The sequence below is a fragment of the Ruditapes philippinarum genome, unplaced genomic scaffold, assembly GCF_026571515.1.
Source record: "Ruditapes philippinarum isolate M1 unplaced genomic scaffold, ASM2657151v2 ctg701_1_1_1_1, whole genome shotgun sequence".
In the NCBI taxonomy this organism is placed as follows: Eukaryota; Metazoa; Mollusca; class Bivalvia; order Venerida; family Veneridae; genus Ruditapes; species Ruditapes philippinarum.
Window position 1 is genome coordinate 66,563 of NW_026860900.1, and position 15,516 is coordinate 82,078.

Genomic DNA, 15,516 nt, shown 5'->3' on the forward strand with positions numbered 1-15,516 from the left:
TTATTTAGTTCCGCCCATTGTTTTCTCGTTTAGGGCACATATATTGTTTAACTTGGGGACCATATGCCGCTTTTCATGATATGGCACTTACGTGTCACATTGTAGGTTCCATGATAACCGCCATATGAACACATCTGCGGATGTTTCAAAATTCAAAATTGTACCAGTGCATGTTAAATGTTGAATTCTGCTTAAGCCAGTGCTAGGGGGCATGGACGGTAGTTTGCACTTGACAGTACCGTCCATTTACAGGCTCAATCAAACCGAGCCTACAACATTTTCAATTTTGCCGTGTTGGACTTCCTTTAGGGATTCTTATTTTCTCTATTATATCGTTCTCTTTTAATATTTAAATGCTATATGTCTGACATGCGGTGAAAATATTGTAAAAAGTGAAAACAATACAAACAAAAACAATGCAGCAGTTGATATATATTTTAAATCGACATAAAATATACCAAATAACTCAAGAATATGATTTTTAATGTTTATTAAGTAATCTTGGTAAATTGTTTTCTAGCACTCTTGTCAAAATAATAACTGGATTAAAGTGCAAATGACAATTTTTTCAAAAGCTCAATTTGATTGATTTTCTTTTTCTTTTCTTTTTTTCTAAGATAGCTCTTCTACTGATGCTGTATTTATATAATTGAATTACATTTCAAGCAGAATAAAAACATTACAACGTTTAAACAAGTTGTTTTGATTCGATAAACATACATGCGCTTCGGTTTGATTGTTTTAAGATGAATTATGCTGTTTTGAAGGGTAACGATTATTTAGATAAATTAGTAGTAAATACAGTTATGTTAAATCTCTGTTAAATCTCGTGTTTTAAAGTGATAGTATATATTTATTTATATTTGTATATTTGTACATTTGTTTCTTGAGCATATAGAACTTTGTTTGCAAAATGATTTAAATTCTGGTAAACTCTTCGATATGTCATAGGGAGTAACCATCAATGAAAAAATAAGAATAAATACTGTTTTGTTATTTCAATCTTTTATCCTTTAGTGCAAAATGGAATTTTCAATAGGTTAAACAGCAACTTTTCTCACACAATGCCCAACCATACAACAATAATTCAATAGCAAATAGTCTTGTTATCCTATTGTAAACCCTTTTCATAGGATGTACCTACTGTTCACAAACGTTTATACAAAGTGTTATTATCATCATATATAATACTAGTACCAAATTTTGAAACAAAATAGGATGACATTTACTTACATCTAATGTAAATAGTGACCTTCTTTTCCTTCCATCTAGACTGGCTGTCTCCATTAGTAGCCCTGCATGTATAATTTCCAGCTGATGATGTTTGCACTTGGCCCAAAGACAGAGTTTCTGTATTGCCAATATTCTGACCATCTTTGGTCCATTTATATGTACATGCAGGAAAACAGTCAGCCTCGCACTTTATATGTTGTAATCTTGTTCCTTCATCGACAGTATATACGGATTTCCCATTTGTTACGTATATAGAATCAGGACCAACTGTAAAACAAGAATTATACTAGCGTAATGATTGAGTGCCTGGTACATTGAAATAGTGGGGGTTATCCCTTTTAAATCAAAAGATCAATATCGGAATTTGTTCTTGGACTTACAAAAAGTAGCCATTATTGAACATGGTGGATATCGAATATCATATATGATAGCAATATCATGAAATATAAAGTTTTAATGTTAAACAAATTTGCAACCAAGTGAAATCGTTTTATACTCATTAGTTTGTTTTCACTGGCAAATTTCGTAAACGAAATTAACGCAGTAAACAGAAACAGATACTTTATGGCAGATTATCGCAGAATTCCGTTGATAAAAATTTGTGGTTTTCTGTAACTACACATGTTTAGCAGAAGGCAACAAAAAAAATGAAAAAATACAAATATCAAAAATTGTAATTTGTTCAATTAATAAATCAAACAATGTACCTCCTTGCGCGTTTGTTTTACATATTTACTCTCTGAAAAACAAATGTAAGTAAAAACAGTGCCTAATATACGCTCAAAGAAACTTAAAATGATTAATTGCGTCACCATGTTCAGACAGACATCAATTTCATAATAAATAGATATTCATAAGTTGCTCTGTAAGTCTATTAATTGAAAAGGCAGTGATTAAGACACAACGTTAACACAGTGTCTTTTTAACAAAACAGAATGAATCTTACTCTTTTTTATTTGACGTGTCTTAAAATTGATTTTCAAATTATTGGTGATGAAAGTTTAATGTATATCAAACAATTTAATAGTCAAATTACTTTTTATAAAATGTTTGTTATAATCCCCCCTCTCTCTCTCTCTCTCTCTCTCTCTCTCTCTCTCTCTCTCTCTCTCTCTCTCTCTCTCTCTCTTGCTCTCTCATAGAGATATTTAACGTTTCATTACCTGCTATAAAAAGCACAAACTCAATCTTAAATTTCACCCGTTGGTATCTTTATCGATTGCATTTTATGATTATCATTACTCATTTTGCAATTAAGTATATAATATTAAAGAGATAATGTTTAATGGTGTAAGCTCAATATTTTATTTATTGAACAATTAGTTTGTATCCAACATTACTATAATAATATTTCTATATTAAGATGTTGATCAATACAAACAATGAACCACCACTATACAAATATCTGTTCACGCAAATACTTTACATCAGAACTGGTTACAGTCAAACAAGAGAATTAATCACAAAATCAGGCTTTAGATGTTTACTATTTTTTAATTACAGGAACTTCGACGAATAAGACAAAGTATAGTCGTAATTAGAAAAACAGTACGTATGTAAAATATCAACTTACATCTAACTTCAAATAGCAACTGTTTTGTTTGTAGTGGTTGTTGAGACAGTCTTACGTTTCTAGCAGCACATGTATATATTCCAGCCATTGACTTTGTTAAAGGACCCAGGTTAAGGACTGCTCCAGGAACACTAAATGAATTTGGTCCAGACCAACTGTAGCTACATTCCCAGCAATCAGCTCCACATGTGATTGGTGCTGGGTTATAGTTTTCATTATGTCGATATGACACATCATTTGGATTGAAAAATATATTCCTCGGTCCATCTGTAGAAATATAATCAATTATTCTAATTATCACCTTTCTTTGTCTTTTTCTCTTTCTTACTAAAAATCTGTCTTATTTTCTTTTTTTCCAATACAAATGAGAGTGTTAAATAATATCATATATTATAACACGTTAGATATGTGTTTTGTTTTAGCTATTTTTGTATTATATATAAGAATAAGTTAAACCTATAAATTATTATCCTGGAAAATTATTATTGGTGTGATCAACTGTCAAAGTTCTCTAGAAAAAGAATAACAAACACAGTAAAAATAAAACACAGCCCGTCACAATATATAGTTATCATACCCCAATCGACAGTATTTGCTATTTTCATTCTTCCTAACAATAGAATATTTCATCACTGTAAGTGATAATCTTATACAAACACAGGCTTTTTTTTCTTCACATATGGATTAACTACATTGTTATTAATAAATGTAATAACGGACAAAGTGAAAGGTAAGTAGAACATAATTAGTAAATATTAATTACATTTTCATTTAAGCGAATATCATTACAATAAAAGAATACCATAGTATTACATTTCTATCATATATATTTAAGAAAAAATGTACACAGCAAATTATTAGAGTTATAATGACCGATCAGTAAAGTCCGTTAACATTTAGCAGATCGAAGCAGAAATCTAATGTCAGTTCTTTTTTAGGACTGACTAGGGGTTCATTATAATAAGGTCAAAGGTAGGCTTCTGTGTGGTATTTCTTATATTATATTGCACTAATAACTATTTAAATTCACTCAGAAAGGAAATTATGTTTTTTATAACAATTACTGTTGCCGTTGCTTTTGACGCTGTTGTTCTTTTTTTTTTCTTTTTTTTTTTTTGTAAAATGACCTGACAACGGTTAGTATTGCTCGTTTGGTAAATTATCCGTTAAGAGGCCCGACAAACACGTAATAGTGCCCTTTCATGCGGTCACTTTACTTTTTGTCGTTCTGCTGACGTCATCGTGAATATTATACTATTTAAAAACCGACATACACTTACATAAATAAATAGACCACATTAAATTTATGTAATGCAACATTTTTAGAAAATATTGATTCATAAATAAGGTAAGTAAGATAAAACTGAATCAAGACGCATCTTGAATATTTGTAAAACGAATAGGGGGCGTATCATTAATACTCGAACACTTTGCACCCTTTTATTTTTACACGATTTGTTGTCACATTTTGCATTGTTATTTCTTAAAACAGATATAAATTGGTATATTCATTGAAAAAATTGTTAGTTGACTCTGTATTAATATTCTTTTTAGTTTCTTTAAAGAAATTTGAAACAAGGTTAGCTTAAAAGAAGCTAGTAACGGCTCGCTTTGTCACTTCTATTACAATGTGTGTGTTTAAATGTCAAATTGACAGCCACAACTTGGATAAATATAAAATTAACAAAGATTACTATTCCATTTTTATAAGGGAGAAACTGGTCCTAAAACGGTCACCTGAGGACCAGATATATCAAGGTGTATCTGCATAGAACGAATCAAGTCTCTATGTATACACACTTTCCCTTTATGACCCGTTGAAGTTTTGATATATCAAGTCCCAGTGACCTTGACATTTTGACCTGAAAATGTATGTGATAGGTAGAACCCATCAAGGTGTCTCCGAATATAAGTGTTGGAATAAGTGACAAGTCCGATACACGTCTATATAAATCAAGTACCCCTTGGGTAAGCCAAACGTATGGAGTTCCCTATAAAGTACATCATCCTAATGCATGGATTGTTCGTATAAAATGCATATGTAAAGTGGCATTATCCTCCAAAATAGTGTAATTAGTGTTATCTTTACTTGCATACTGTCGTACAACTATTGCATGGAAGCACTATGGAATGTTTGAGATGAAGTTATTTTGCAAAGAAAATTTGACGGCTACCCCTATAAAACAAGATCATTTTTATGTGTCAACCATTTCACTCATGGCAAAATTACCTCTTTGACAAGATAACTCAACTTAGACCATTTCTCATACTGTAAGTCTATGGGAAAATAAATACGTAAGTCTGCCCATTTTTACGAAAAAATAGCGGGAACCTACACATCGGAAAGTGAATTCACTAAATACCGGAAAGGATAAAATGTGCCGATTTTAATAAAACACTGACACAAATGCGTACAATTAGATAAAAAAAAACTTATGTTAATTAATCAAACGAAAACTTACTTTAGAGAAGACAGGTGAAATAAAGTAAATCAAACGTCAGCGTAAACATGATTGATTAAAATGAAATCATTTAAACTAACTTTTTTAATTTTACATGATCTTATCTTTGCGCTTAAATCAATCCTTGCTACTTTTTAAAAATTGCGTTAAAATTGAAAATTTTTAGTCCCTATGTAAGATCAAATTTGATTGGCCAAATAAACGTTTGAGTCCAGCTCAGACAGGATAATCATGTAAATAACTGGAAGCCAAGCCTCGGTTAAAGTTTGGATAGATTTTGAGTTTAAGGTTGTTCTTCCTAAGTAAAATCCTTACGTTAAACCGCGAGCCGACACAATACTTATGAACGAACTGCTTTTTAAACAAGCTCATTATATGAATCAATGAATTGAAATATCAATATATAAATTTCCGTGTCTATGCTCTTTGATCTAATGGCCAATATAAATGACCTTTTGGCCAGAAATCGGGTGTCGGAGTTTCAATTTATGAAGGTGTATTGGTGTACATTCTTGTTTTAAAACACACGTTTGATTTTATACTGCCTGTCTGATGTAACATACATTCGTTGTATTGTATTGTTTTAAATTTAAATGTACATTTTTACCAGCATTCATCCATCCGTAAGTTCATCCTTCGATTTAACATTTTGTACTAAAATGTAACTAACACAGCCGCAAACACCGACGAGTTGGTCATTAAAAGAGATGCGCATTTTATTCAAAACTGGAGCTTCTATACCAGCATTACAATTTAATGTTCACTAAAAAAGTTAAATGTATACTTACAGATTACGTTCACAGTTAAATCTTTGCTTTGTGATGAACCACCAGGTCTTGTTGCTGTACATCTGTATGTTCCAGCATCTGAACTCTGAAGACTCCCAAGATTTAATAAAGCTGAGCTACTAACAAGTGTTCCTGTTTCTGTCTTAGTCCATGTAAAACTACATGTAGGATAACATGATGCTGAACAAGTTACTTGATTCAGACTTTCATTTTCACCTTTCTCATAGCTTGTATTACTTGGACTAAATACAACATTATCTGGACCATCTGAAAATATATTAAAATGTATTTACACATTATTGTAAACTTATTAGAAATTAGCTATTAATATTAGCTTTTGCAATATTTGTTATATTTATAATCATTGATTATAATGGCAACAAATCATACAAACATCATTTGAATCAGTTCTTGTTTTAGGATTCTAGAGATTGTTACTGTCTTAGTCCACGTAAAACTACATGTAGAATAACATGATGCTGAACAAGTTACTTGATTGAGACTTTCGTTTTAATCTTTCTCATAGCTTGAATCACTTGGACAGAACGCAACATTATGTGGGTCATCTGCAGATATACATTTTCAAAATTTTTTTGTTACCATTGCTCATTACCCTTGTATTAGGGTAATTCTGAAACATATAGAAATGATCTAGTCTAGAACTACATAAAAGATGACTGGTTACAAATCTCTTGATTAAAATTCTTATTTTCATTTCTCTGATAGACTGCATCACTTAATGGACCATCTGATATTTATGATATTAGTCATAAAGATTTTTGACAGGTTATAAAATTATAAATAATATATATAAATGGTTGTTTGGAAAAATCACCTGAGTCGCCAGGCAAGGGCTATATTGCAAACAACAGCTTCTTTACGGCCATATAACCTGTCATGATTATTTATAACGAATTTTAATAGAGCATGCATATTCTTTAGAGAAAAAAGGTAAACTTTCTTCTTAAATTGACAGCACCCGTGTATATATAACTATATTAACTTCAAGAGTATTTAATGAAAAGCGGCGTAACCAACGAGCAGTAATATAACAACAGATGTGCAAGGGTTTACTAATAAACAATGCATAGTTCCAGTTAATGTTTTTTTTTAAGTTTAGAAGAATTTAAAAGAGATCCGACCCGTGATTGTTGCTACTCTTTTTATGCCCTTCATACTTCAAAATTTAGGAACTCATTAAAAGTATTTCTGGTGCAACTGATAAATATCAATTCTTCTAAAATCCGGAAATTGGACACACAAAAAAAACAACAAAAACATGAAACATTTTGATAATACAATTACACATGGTACTGTAAAATCTGCAAATGATAAATTACAATATGTAAAGAACATCTTGCTAAATCATTTTTTTTGAAACACTTCAAAATTAATATCATGTTAGTTATAGGTGAAATCAAATTCAATTTACTTGTTAAGAAAATATCCTAAAATTGTGTCATTTTATACTATCTTATAAACTACATATATTTCAGTCACATCTAAACGAAAACTGAACTTCTTTTTGTTCACTAAAATCCAAACTTCTGACAGCCGAAAACTGAAAAAAAATAGACCAGTATTAATAGTTCCACAGATTTCTTTTTAGATGTTACACTTATGGATATGACGCTTGTTCTTTATAGGTTGTATAATAGAGATGACAATAAATTGTAAGTAACAATACCTTTAAATTTAGAATAATTGCCTAACTTACAATATATAACCCAATAAAATGAATGAAAAGCAAACTTGAAAATATATGATTTTACTTAATTGGGATGTCTCAATATAATTAATAATAAATAAATATGTACTTATATAATTATCATTTTGTTGTTTTTTTTTCACTAACAAACTACCAACATAAGCGATCATAGTGAAAAAAAAAACACTTTTTGTTTATCCGGCAGAATTATCTACTAAACTGGTGATAGAAAAAGTTTTCACACCGGATAGAAATATCTGCATTTTTTTTTTAAAATAGAGGTGCTGCAAAATCTTATGTTGCATATAAGATATGATTTTCTTGCAAGTTGATTATTCAAACACTATAAAAAAAAGAGTTGCGAATGAAAAGACATCAATATAGTATTACATGAAAAAATGATTAATTGAGGTAAACAATTGAAAATATATGTGTTAATACTACCAATTAACAAAGCAACCGTGGGTAAAAATGTGAAATTGTTCAAAATGCACTAACTAAAACTAAACTAAATGTTTAACCTCATTTGACCCTGATTTGACGCCTCCAGCATATAGAAAACTGTTTAAAATAGAATGGGTGGAGTATAGGAAGCACATTTCACTTATCAGTTACGCCAATCAATATATAAATAGCAAAGGTATGTCTGCCCATAATTTACATCGAATACCGCTGAATTTTCTAACATGTTGCAATTTTCGGGGGAGTCCAACGTGAATGATTTTGTGATATTAACCAAAGCCCTTCCCTTTATCATTTTGCTGCTTAGGGATTTTAGGACGATTTCATGTGAAATAAACTTAAATAATTCATAAACAATGTGAAAATAGGGATGAAAGTATGAGCTTCATGTCCTCCATGTATGCTTCAATTGATTATTTTTTCAATCATCATCCAAATGTTATTTATGTTTATGAATGTTAGTTCAAAATGACCAAATGTTTCGGTTTTTCTATATTATCTCCATATAATTCTAAAACAAAACGACCCGCCATAAAAAGCGGTAATTAAAAAATTTTATAAAGAAACATGGACCTTGTCATCGCTTAGAATTTTACCAATATCACATCGTTTTTGTTAACCAGACTTTTTTCGGCCTGACTTGTTTCTGTCCGATGGGCAGGTACCCTCGGGACGGATATTCCGTTTCGAACCGTAACATATTTTCGGGATGACATTAACAGCTGAATATGAACGTCTGGTTTCAACGAGTGTATTTTCAACTCTCAATTCAAATGTACAAAACATAACAAAAAGTGACGTAAACGTCACGTCGCGGTAAAATGCTATGTACAGTAACAGCGCCAAAGTCTATAAGACGTTTAATAATTATAAGACGCGTAATATTAAACACTCCTGGCCGCGAAATAAATGACAATTTAAAAGAATGTTTAAGTCTACGGAGTACTAAATCACTGGTTTTTAAAACTTTACTATAATGTTTATCAATGTATGAATTTGCAATCGCGAGCACCGGTTAATAACAATTAATGTTCATTACACGTTTCCATTGGATACAACTGGAAATTGGTCGGATAGGCACGCCATTACTTGTCCGATCTCTAACAGCTCTCACCAAGCCATCTCCGCTAGTAATAAGGTCCTGTATTACTGTCCGAGGCCATTTCGTTATGTTGGTACTATCGTCCTGGATAAGCACAACATCTCCTATTCTGGGTGTGTCGTGTTGACAATTGTGGAGTTCATGGTATTCTCTGAGGGATGTTAGATATTCATTCTTCCATCTTGTCCTGAAATGTTGTCATGTTTTTGATTTAAAGTTTGCCAACCGTTTGACTGATTCGTGAGTAGGATCATCAGGAATAAAAGTTGGCCTGTCGTATAGAATTGTAGGGGAAGTAACTCTTCGACCATATAGAAGATGGGATGGTGTTAGTTGGTCTTCATCTAATGGATCCAATGATACGTATGTAAGAAGGCGGTCATTAATGATACACTCTACTTCTTTAATAAGCGTCTGTAGAACTTCCAGGTTTACAAGTGATTTTCCTAGTACCTTCTTTAAGCATGTCTTAGTCAATCCAATTAATCTTTCTCAACAGCCTCCGTACCAAGGGGAACGTGGCGGTATGAACTTCTAAGTAATGCCATAATCTGTACAGTGGGTCTTTAAAATGTTAGCGGTTGCGATGTAAGTTAATGCATTATCTGACATCATGATTTTTGGTGTTGATTCCCTACTGATAAATCGACGAAAGGCTACAATGAAAGAATCTATCGTCATATATGGTACAATTTCCAGGTGTACTGCTCTAGTATTCGCACATGTAAATAAACAAATATATGCCTTTCCGATAGTTTTTACATTTTATATTCAAAGCTCCCGAAAATATAACACCAGTCACTGCAAATGGAGGTCCTCCCTGTACTCTATCTTTCGGCAATGGTGGGACGTTGGGGACATGATAAGGTTTGTCAATAATGTCTCTGCAAATAATACACATGTGTATTATTGTCTTCACTTTTTGACGTATACTAGGAATCCAAAACTTTTGTCGGAAGAAGGTTACTGTACTCTCGGTTCCGAAATGTATTCGCCTTCTATGTGCGGATGTAACGATCAAATAGGTCAATTTGTGATCTTTCGGTAACAGAAAAGGAAACCTAATGTTAACGTCTAAAGGTGCATTTGAATATGACCGCCACAGCGTATAACATTCTTTTCATCAATATATAGGTCTAGTTGTTTCACGATGCTGGATTTTTTGTTCAATGTGTCATTTAGGTAGATGTCTGGAAAGCATGTACGCTGCGCATCTTTTAACCATATGTATAAGGCATTCTCTATTTCTTCTAGTATTGGTGGACCACATCGTTTCTATTTCTACAGTTGTATGCAAAACGCAGGACGTATGCCGTAACACGTAGATGTCTCTGGAAATTACTAAACTTCTCTATTCTCATTACATTCGATATCAGGAACGTATTCTTAACTGTAGCTTGGGGGACTTCAATGGGGCTTTAAAATGTTACATATAACAGTGTCATTGAAGATAATTCGTGAAATACTGGTAAGGTATCTTTTGCAGATCACCACTCCGGGCCGTGCATCCATAGTTTGTTGTCTTAAAACTTAGTGAATGTAACTCCTCTAGATAGTAAATCAGCCGGATTCGAATCTGTGGGACAGTATCGCCACTTGAATGTACTTGTCAACTCATGGATTTGCTTAATTCTATTTTTCACAAAAACGTCAGATTAATTTGAAGGTACAAGCCAGCTTAAAACTACTTGGCTATCACTCCACAGTGTCACATGTTCACATTCCAAACTCTTTGTAATATGATCTGCAACTTTTGCTCCAATTAATCCCGCCATCAACTCTAGTTTTGGTATCGTCCTTTTTTTGATAGACGCAACTCTGCTTTTTGTCATAATGAATGAACTCTCCTTCCCGGAATCGATGTATGTGCATGCCCCTTAGGCCTTCATACTTGAGTCTGTGAATGGCACGTGCATGAGTGTGGTTGTTGTCCGAGAAGTAGTATCTTCTTCTTTCCATAGTAAGTATTCCTTGCTCAATATCCGATTTTATGCGAGTCCATTCTGCAGTAACATCTTCAGGTAAGATCTCGTCCCACTCTAACTCACGTTGCCATAGCGACTGTAAAAGAAGTTTACTTTTAACGGTGAGTGGGTTCAATATTCCTAGAGGGTCGTATATGGAAGCAGACTGTTTCAGTAACTCTATTTTAGTCAAGGGGTGTGAAATACTAATCATATTACTTCTGTGTTGAAAGGTAAGTATATCATTCTCAGAATCCCATCGACATTCCAATACCTTTTTGTCTTGTGTTCTTCATCAATAACATCGTATCGCAATATCTTCGTAAATTTCTCGTAATTTGATTGCTGAAGGCCGTTAGATTAAATCCTGCCCTCTGGAAGAGCTCCCTACTACATCAAGGTTTCTTCATCAGGTACACTTGATATTATGTTATCAAAATATAAATCTTTTGAAATTTGTTTTGTGAAGTCACACTTTACTGTAGACAAATGCTTGAGAATGGTTGCATTTAGTATGAATGGCGAAAAAGTGACTTCAAATAACACTGATTTAAACCGGTAATTCTACAAGGCACTGTTAGGTTTGTCTGGATCTGACAACCAAAATAATCTTGTGACGTCACGGTCGTGTACATCAAGACCAATATTCAAGAAGGCTTTCTCAACGTCCGAAGTAACAGCATAACGATTTGCTCTGAAGCGTCAGGCCGTTTAATATTTGAGGTGTACTCTCTAAACAAGCATTTAAACTTGCGGAACTAGTTGAACTTTTGCAACAGCAGTCGAATACAATTCTAATGGGCGTTGTTGATGAATCTTTCTTTACGGGATGGTGGGGTATATAGTGTAGCTTATTGGGAGTGGTAACGTCATATGGTACCTTTTCTATAAAGTTACGGCGTTCCTGGTCTTCTGTGATTTTTCCATAAGCTTGTAACAATATTGGTTCCTTCTGGATTCTGTATATAACATTCTGTGTTCTTCTGCGGGCGATATATTCATTTGTCGGGAGAGGGGGTTGATCTTTTTCCATGGCAACCTGGCGATTTATTTGTATTCTTCATTACTGTAGGCGATACACGAATTCTGGTCATTGCTTAAATATTCTCCTTAACCTTTGTTCTGTTCTGTTGTATCTATACCTAAGCCCTCCACTTTCCAGAACTTTTCCAGATCTACCTCTTCCTTGATATGTGTTGTCATGAGATTCATAACGGATGTATAGGAGGAACTATTTTCAATCCGTTTGTGGAGGGGTCCTGGTATAAGATAACCTATTTTTGACTGTTCTGCCGTAGGTCGATTTCCTCTGATCACTTTATCCTGCACGATCTGCCAGTAATAATCAGCTCCTAAGAAAAGGGTGATGTCAAAAGATTCGTCTTTGTACAACGGATGAGCTAATTTCAGTCCTTTTTAGTATGGGATGTCACGGATTCTTTTAGGGTATGTTTTCAGCGGGACGGCGATTTCTGGAACAATCAGTACTTTAATAGGTATAATGTCTGTATCTGTTTTTTAAGATATGGTAGCTGTTTGTAAATGACGAACCTTTTTTATTTTATCTCCAAACCGAGATAAAAAGTGCGACTCTGTTTCTGTGGGTACAATGTTTAATTTTTGGGCTAAATTCTCTGTGATGAATGATTTTTGAGCCCCTTCGTCGAAAAGAATATTTGCGTCACAGCTTGTGGAGTTTGACTGTACGCTGGCTATAGCTGTCTTTAGATGTGCAGGTTCAACTGTATGTGTGTTTGCGGAGTGTTATTTTGACGCGACATTCTTTAATGCTTTCTTATTTGCATTGGTGCTTACTTCTTCTTTTCTTGATCATTTCCGCTTTCAGATTTCTGCGAACACAGACTTATATGATGGCGTCGTGAACAATGTTTACAACTTAACTTGGATTTGCAATCAGCGACTCCCCAAACAATAAAAACACAATTTATCACGTTTCACAATGTCATTTCTTTCTTGTTTTTATTGTGACACAGGTTACACTGGGGTGATTTTTTTGCAGAATACGCACTCTCGGTGACTGTATACCACGGTGATAATTTGGCTTGTAATTCGTAACAAATGCCGCAGTAGCCGGATACTTCATAGGGGTTTGTATTTCATCTGCAATTGGATAAGATGCTGGACTTTGCAATTCATTTCCTGCCTCAATGATGGTTGCCTCTTTCAACAGAAACTTTCTAACATCACTTTAAGACCTATTGGACGAGCCATGTTCACATGTAATGCTCTTTTTTATTTCGACAGGAAGTTTATTCAGCATTACAGGTACTAATAAAGATCCGTAAGTATCTTCACTTTGTCCCAATAAGTCAAGACCTCTAATATAAGTTTCGGTTGCGTCATAGAAGTGACGTAGAGACGAAAATGATTTCACGGGGGCGGGAACATCAAGTAGGGCTTTCATGTAAGTTTGGATAATTTTTTCACGTTGCCAATACCTCTCGTGCAAAAGTGGACTGCTTTCTGGTAATAGGCATTAGTTAGGCTAAAACCTATAAATGTATGAAGCGATTTTTTTCTCTTAGTAGTGATCTGAAATTCTTAAATTTCTGTTCATCCGTGAGTGAGTGAGTGATTTGTATGTATTGTCGAGTCATATTAGTACAGAGTGCCTGCAATTCAAGAATGTTTCCGGAGAAAACGGGAATATCTAATTTCGGTAATTTATGAAACACTGAACTGTATACAGAATTGAGTGAGTAAGAATTCATACCTGACTGGTAAGACAGAGCAGTAATATTTCCTCCGCCGGCGTTTAGATGTGCTTGGTTTATCACAAATAAGGGTGCATTTGTTCTTAGACTGTCACGAACGTAACTTGTGTGTTCGAAAAGTTGTACTGTTGAAGTTAAATTAGAAGTTTTCACCTTTAAATTCTTCTTGATCTTGTTAGTTGTTGACTGCAAAATGTAACTATAATCGTGCTCTGTGATCACCTCCTCCTCTGTCTCGCCTTCATTATCCGTCGAAAGTACATCTAAACCTTGATCATGAAGATCGTTGATAATATTCTGCTTTTCTTCCAAAGAATGTAAAATATTCTCCATTTCCTCAACATCGTTGTCTGATAGTTTGGCAAATTTTGAAGTAAGTTTTGTGACGGCTGCTTTACTTCCCTTTATTAGCGCTCGAAATTTTGACAAATTCAGATTAGCGGTATTTTCATTCCATCTGATGTATTTTGCTTGTTTTCGCTATATGTGTATCCGGTTCGCGGGACAAAAATGCTTGGATGACATTAACAACTGAATATGACGGTATTTTCAACTTTCAATTCAAATGTACAAAACATAACAAAAAGTGACGTCAACGTCACGTCGTGGTAAAATGCTATGTATCGTAACGGCGCCAAAGTCTATAAGATGTCCAATAATAACGTGCTAGGACGTGCTACGGCCGCGGTTAAGACGTAGTTACACGCGGTAGGACGCGAAATTTTAGCGGGTAATCGCGGGTAGAGCACGGTCATAGCACGTTTGTTCCGCGTCTGTACTGCGTTGTTATCATGTGCATTAGCGTGTGTACCGCCTGTAAGCACGGACAAACGCCTTTCTCCGCGTAAACAGCGCGCCCCAATACCGACCTAATCACGTTCAATGGCGTCTTGTACACGTCCCAAAAACGATTGTCAACGGCCTAATCAGGTCCGTACAACGGCTGATTTTAGGTATTAAACAGCGCAATTTGCCGAGCATTCGTCAGTTGTGCTCCATACGTCAAGGGGTGAACATGGATCCCCGACACCGTAATGACCCCGTCTTGCTGCTCCAGCAGCAGCAGCAGAACCAAGTGGTACAGGTCCATCAGCTCCTCATTGACAGAAGAAGACGAAGGAGGAGAAGGAGGGAGGTCCGGAAAATCTGGGTGCGCGACTCGATTGGCAGGTACGATTGTCTCATGGTGGAGCTCCGTAATGAAGATCCAAGGGCCTTCCAGAACTTCATGAGAATGAAATTTTGCAGAGACTGACACCAGCCCTTACCAAGGAGACCACCAACTGGCGAGCACCCCTTGATCCAGGCCTGAAGGTTGCCCTCACCCTGAGGCACCTTGCTTCTGGCGCCAAGTACCGTGAGATGAACTCGGGCCGGGGAACTCGACGTGGGATTTTTCTTCGGTGCCATAACTTGATCTTCACGGGACTGTGTCCTGAGCGGTTATGATTTCTACCGCCCGGTTCGGCTGCTTTATTTTACCCGTGGT

At 34.7% G+C, this 15,516-nt stretch overlaps 1 protein-coding gene across 1 annotated transcript in view; it reads right to left on the reverse strand.

Moving 5' to 3' along the window:
• LOC132713803 (hemicentin-1-like) overlaps positions 1 to 15,516 on the reverse strand; it is a 218,853-nt gene that overhangs the window by 53,969 nt on the left and 149,368 nt on the right. Inside the window, exon 2 of the mRNA XM_060696479.1 lies at positions 1,234 to 1,500. Coding sequence (XP_060552462.1) covers positions 1,234 to 1,500 — 267 coding nt within the window. The remainder of the gene's footprint in view (positions 1 to 1,233; positions 1,501 to 15,516) is intronic.